The sequence below is a fragment of the Sapajus apella genome, unplaced genomic scaffold (genome assembly GCF_009761245.1).
Source record: "Sapajus apella isolate SASKATOON/1434 unplaced genomic scaffold, GSC_monkey_1.0 scaffold452, whole genome shotgun sequence".
In the NCBI taxonomy this organism is placed as follows: Eukaryota; Metazoa; Chordata; class Mammalia; order Primates; family Cebidae; genus Sapajus; species Sapajus apella.
Window position 1 is genome coordinate 43,056 of NW_022437388.1, and position 6,000 is coordinate 49,055.

At 65.3% G+C, this 6,000-nt stretch overlaps 1 protein-coding gene across 1 annotated transcript in view; it reads right to left on the reverse strand.

Annotated features, from left to right (window-relative positions):
* Positions 1–4,916, reverse strand: part of LOC116545944 (unconventional myosin-XV-like) — a 46,975-nt gene extending 42,059 nt beyond the window's left edge. The window contains 1 exon segment of the mRNA XM_032272348.1: positions 1,073–4,916. Coding sequence (XP_032128239.1) covers positions 1,073–4,642 — 3,570 coding nt within the window. The 5' untranslated portion in view covers positions 4,643–4,916.
* Positions 4,917–6,000: the final 1,084 nt, after the last annotated feature.

Consider the following 6,000-nt stretch of genomic DNA (forward strand, 5'->3'; position numbering starts at 1 on the left):
GCGAGTATCAATCACCCTTTTGGCCCTGGCCTCTGGCCCACCCGTCTGCCCACGTGCTCGCCAGCAGCCACAGACCCTGAATAATTCAGCCACTCACGTATTCCAGGGTGAGGAGGGCCCAGGCATCCTTGCCCCTCACCCCTAGGCGCCCAGCGCCCCGCTCCCGCAATGCTGCAGCCCACATGGCGCGGGGTACCCGCCGCCGGGGCCAGGGCCCCCCTAGCAGCCAGGCTGCCCCAGTTGCCATTGTTGAGCCCTGCTGGCTGCCCCTTCCACTGGGCACCGTCTGCAGAGGCTGAGAAGCACCCACTGCCCCTGCTTGCCCCGCCCACCCTCCTGCGTCCCAGGAGAGGCTCCGGTGACCATGCACCTCCGCTAAGGGCCACCCAGCATCAGGCTCGAGTTCCGCCTTGAGTGTGGCAGCCAGGTGTGGGCACCCCTCAGAAGGGGCTGCCTGCCCTGCACCTGACTTGGGGTTCCAGAAGGACTCCTGGCTCAGTTTTCTCTCTGGCAATGAGGAGACTGGAAGGTTGGACCCTGAGTCCCTCACCCTGACCTGTTCCAGAATCTTGCAGCCCAGGGGACTTCAAAGGGCAGCAAAAACCCTGAGGAAAGAGGAGGCTCTAATTTGGGGGAGGGACAGTAGGTGGCAGGAGGAACAGCACAGACCTGGGTGTGCAGTGGGACAGGATGGATAGGCACGTCCTGCAGTTTTCCATCTGGCTTGGCCAAAATCTCTGAGGGGAAGTTAGGGGCCAGACTTGTCATCCAGATTGGATCAGGGCAGGGCTGCCCAGGGCCTACAGGTGAACAAAGATCCTTCCCCAGAGTGACTTGGAAGCAGTTTCCCACGTGTCTGTCCTGTGCCTGCCTGTGCTGGGCATCCCCTTGTTCAGTCCTCCAGAGGTTTGGGAGGCCCAGGCTGTTCTCCCCAACTTCTAGACCCAGAGACTGAGGCCTCTGCAGGCAGCAGCTCTCCAAGGTTGCTGCACAGGGCTCCTCAGGCTGTTCCTCTTTCCCTGTTTTCTAGGCCAGAACCCACAAACCCTCCCTGTAATCTGTGCCCCCATACCTTGTTCTGCCAGCTTGGGGGGCCGACCTCCTCCCAGGACCTGCTAAGGGACAGGCAAGTGGCTCCAGGGCCCAGGTGGCAGGACTGGGGATGGGTGGGTACTCGTGGCCAGGGTCCTTGGGCCTCTGCCCGCAGCCAGAGGCAGGACCAGCGAAGACTCCAGGCTCTCGGCTTGGGGTCCTGGGTTGGCTGGACTTGAGGCTTCAGGGTTGCAGGCCCAACTCGCTGGAAAGAGCTCAGCTTCTGCACGCGAGGCATGACCACAGCAAAACGCCCAGGGCCTGCCTGGCGCTGCTCGCCCCCCTTGGGCAGGGGCTCTGGGGCCCTGGTGGGCACCAAGGGACCTGGGGCTTGGGGCAGTGTCCCCCAGCGGTGCCATGATGGCCGTATGGCCCTGGTCTGGTCACACTCAGCCAGTGGGTATGAGAGGCTGGGCCTTAGTGTCCTTTGCTTTGGGAGGACTTCCTTGGGAGGTCTGACATCCTTGGGAGGTGTTGGGGTTGGAGGCTTGGTCTCTGCTGGCAGCTGGGGGTCCCCCAGGGTGGTCTCTTCAGGTTTCTCAGGGCTTGGGCCAGCCGATTTGGTGAGCTGTCCAGGCCCTGGGTCATAATGTCTGCCCAGGAAGACCCTGGTCATATCAGCAGCTGAGTCCTTGGGCTGGAGAGTGGGGGGTGGCACAGGGCCCAGGTGCTGGAGAAAGGGGTTTTCCAGCACAGCGGGTGGTCTGGAAAAGCCTCTGCGGCTGCCTGCACCTCCCGGCCAGGGGGATGGTGGGCGTTGGGTGGTAGGCATGTCCACGTCCCAGCTGGGGGCCAGCGGGGGCACGGTCCAGGGCGTCTCTGAGTCCTCGGGTTCTCCCGGGCTCTCCCGGTGGTCCAGGGGCGCCTGCCAGGCCCAGGCCCCGGGCGGTTGGTGGAAGGGCGGGCGCACTCGCGGCTTCACAGCTCGAGTGGGCGGCTCGCTGAGACGCCGCCATGTGTGCGGGAGGCGCGAGGGCAGGTTGAGGGAGCGGCGCCGCTGGCTGTGGCCTAGCACCAGGGGCGGTGAGGGCGGCCTGGGCGAGCCGGGCGGGCCCAGGCGCCCGGAGGCTCGGCGTGGGGCTGGGGGCTCCCGCAGCGAGTGGGGCCGGCGGGCGGGGGGCGGGAAGGGCGGCTGGTAGGGACCCGCGCGCATGGACAGCTGAGGCGACGACGGAGGCGCCAAGGGCGAGCGGTAGCCGGGGCCCGGCAGGCTCCTCAGCGAGGGCTGGGGCGAGGCTAGCGGGGACCAGGCCCGCCTCCGCGACGCTCGTGTGGACGGGAAGCCGAAGGCCGCCCCTCGCCGGTGGGAGCCCCGGAACGAGGGTCGGGGCCCCGGGAAGGCCAGTAGGTCTGGGGGCACCTCCGGGCTCACGGCAGGGGGCTCCAGGAACGCCCACCAGCTGGCCTGCGGAGCCGGGGGCACAAGTGCTGGGGCGGCCCAGGGCGGCGGGTGGCGGCGGAGGGAGCCGTAGGGCGAGGCCGGCCGGGTCAGGCCCGAGAGCGCTGGGGAGAGAGGCGGCGCGGGCGGGGGCCCGGGACTGGGGGGCCGCGGGGGCGCGCGCGGGGTGAGGAGCGCGCTCCAGTGGGAGAGGGTCCTGGACGAGGGCGCGGGCGGGCGGCGCGCGTCGTTGCTGCTGCGAGCGCGCGGCTGGGCTCTCCTCAGCACGATAGGTGTGCTGGGCCGCTCCGGGTCCATGCCAGCCAGCTTGTAGCCGAAGCGCTTGTAGGCCGCCTCCCTGACCGCGGGGCCGCCCGCCCGAGCCTTCTGGCTGCCCCTGAGCCGCGGGATGGGCTTCTTCTCCGACAGCGTCTTCTTGAGGAACCGCGCCAGCGAGGTGGCGGGCCGAGGCGCCGGGCGGCCAAACTCGGGGCCGAAGCCCAGGCCTCGGTGGGCGCCGAAGGCCGACAGCGCGCGCTGGAGGTTGCGCTGGCGCGGCGTGAGGAAGCCCCAGAAAGGGTGGCCATAGGGCACAGCGGGCACTGGAGGCAGCTCTTCCTCATCCTCCTCTTCGTCCGCATCTCCCAAGGGCAGCGGAATGTCCAGAGAGGGTGGCAGGGGCACCTCCAGCTTCTCCTTCCCAAACAGCTTCACCTGGGGCCGCGGGAAGAGGCGGAACTTGCGGATGAGGGACAGCTTGGACTTGGCAGGCTTGTCCATGCCTTGCTGCTCGAAGAAGGCGGCGCTGGGCAGGCGGAAGGAGGTGCCCTGACGCTCCCCGCCCGCGTCCTCAGGCTCTTCCAGCTCGGCGATGTCATCCATGGGGTGGGCATACGGATTGTGGGGCGACGGGATGGGCGGTGGTACCCAGGGGTACACAAGGGCCGAGGCCGACTCCTCCGGGTAAAAATAGGGCACCTCAGGGGGGTAGATGGCCTCGTCCCCACCGCCGTAGACACCTTCGGCATAGGGGACGGTGTAGGGGACCCCGTAGGGATCAAAGTAGGGTACGTCGTAGCGAGTGTGGTACGGGAGGTCATAGGGCGGGTATGGCGCGTCGTAGGGCGCGTAGGGATCCAGGTAGTAGCCGTGTGGGTGCGCCTCGCCCTCGTACTCATCGTGGTAGCTGTAAGGGGACGAGTACCCCGACGGGGGCGCATACGGGGGTTCGTAATCGTCGTAGCCGTAGCCGTAACCATAGGTGTACCCCGGATCAAAGGGGCCACCGTAATAGTCCGGGTGGTAGTAGTCGTAGGGGTCCTCGGGCGGGTACCCATAGTAGTGGTCACCGTGGGGCGGCCAGGCCGGGCTGTAGGGGCCGAGGCCCGCCACGTAGGGCTCCTGCTCCTCGTAGCGGTGGAGCGACTGCCGGTCGTAGTAGTCGTCGCCGTCGCGGTGGTAGTCATAATACTCGCCCAGATCCTGGAAGCCCTCGAGCCCATACAGCGACTTGCGGGAGCCCGAGTGGTGGAACGGGGCCTCGTCCTCGAAGGGCAGGAAGCCCAGGGGCTCGCCCGACGCGTAGATGCTGCGGCTGCGGGGGAACCTCCGGAGCCGGCCCCCGGGCCGCAGGATCTCGGCACCCGACGGGAAGGGCAGCTTGCGGGAGCCCACGCGGGAGCCCGAGCGCTGCAGCCAGGCATCCGCCGTGGCCCGCTCGCTGCCCGACTCCTCGGCCTTCTTGAGGAGGAACTTCTTGGTGAGCCAGTTGATGGCGGTGGACGCCTTGCTGACTGACCGGGCGCGTGGCCGCAGGCGGCCGTAGCCACGGCGGCCAGGGAAGCGGATCACCATGAAGGACGGCTTCTTGCCCTTCATTGCCCGCTTCTTCTTGCCCATGCGCATCTGCGTCATGAGCTTCGACGTGGACTTGAGCACGGTGCGGGCCTTCTTCTTGCGCTTGGTCTTCTGGGGGCCGGTGTGGAGGCCCCAGAAAAAGGCCGAGGCGCTGCGGAACTGGCCCTTCTTGGAGATCTTGGGTGTGCGGTCGCGGAAGCCCATGAACAGCCGCGACGTCCCCTTCAGGCTCCGTTTGGGCTTCTCCGGCTCTGGCGCCTTCTTTCCCTTTTTCCCTTTCTTTGCTTTCTTCTCCTCATCTTCCTCCTTCGCCATGGTGGCTGCCTGCTCCCTGCCGGGCCTGGGGCCGGTGTCACGGGCGCAGGGACTTGGAGATACGGGGACCTGCTCAGTCTCCTGCCTGCGGCTGGACACGCGGCCTCCTCAGGCTGGAAGCAGACCGGACTGGCCCCGGGTGGTGTGGGGAGGGCCGGGCCAGGATTCCGGGAGGGCGGATCCATAATTCATCTCCTCTAGAGACGCCTTGGGTTTCCCCCTAGAGCAGTGGCGAAAAGTGTGTTTACCGGGATGGGGAAGCCTGCCTGTGAGACTTGTGAGGGACATTCTGGCCTTGGAAGACTGCCTGTGAGGCCTGGGAGGGACATTCTGGCCTTGGAGTCGTCATGGGAGCGTCAGTGCTGGTTCTGGTCAGGCCCTCCCTGGACCACAGCTGGCTCAACCCCCAGAAGGGAGCCTTTGGGTCACTTCGGCTTCACAGAGGAAGACATTGAGCCACAGAGATGGGATGCCACCTGTCCTAAATCACCAGCACACCTGCACTGGGCCACAAGTGGGGCATAGAGTGGGATGGTCAAAGCCCACCAAGTCAACTTGGAGAACCTTGGACCCTCTAGGTCCTGGGCAAGGGAGGAGGGGAATGGGCAGAGCAGGTGCTGGGCTTTGGTAAGTGTAAGGGGAGCTGCCTGGCTCTTGAGTACTGAATAATACATGAGCAGGGGAGCCGGGCTGTGGGCTCAGAAGGCACAGCAAGGAGGGGTGTTTTAGTGGAACTCCACTTCTGTGTGTGTGCGGGGGGCCGGGGGGGAGTGTTGGGGTGTTTCAGTGGAACTCCACTTTTGTTTGTGAGGAGGGGGTGTAGAGGGGCAGAAATGGAGGGTGAGTCAAGCCTGGCTCTGACTCTAGGCTCTGTAACTGGCTGTGTGGTCTCAGGAAAGCCCTTTGTCCTTTTTTGGTGCTCAGTTCCCTCTGAAGAATGGGAGTGATAAGTTATACCCCATCTCCTTCAGCAAAAGGAAGCAAGACATGATGGAGCTACCGGGTAACTGGAGATGCCTCCTGCTGGCGCCTGCCTGGGGTCCCTACTTACCCCTGTCCTCTCCCCTTGCTTTCTGCCCTGGCTGAGTAGGCTGTGGCCATGTGGTTTCTGCCTTCTCTGGGCAGAGCTGATTGCTTCATATGGCCTGATCTAAGGCTGCATGTCTGAAGTCTGGTTGGTGGCCAGTCTAATTCACTTTTGAGAACCTGCACTAAAAGAGGTAGGGGGTGGGAGAAACGGCAGGCCATCAGGGGTGGGGAGTGGCAGCTCTGAGACCTGAAGTCTCAGAACCATCTCCTCCTCTTCCTCCTCCTTGTTCTCAAGATGGACCTCCATTGACATCAGGCTCACTCCTCAC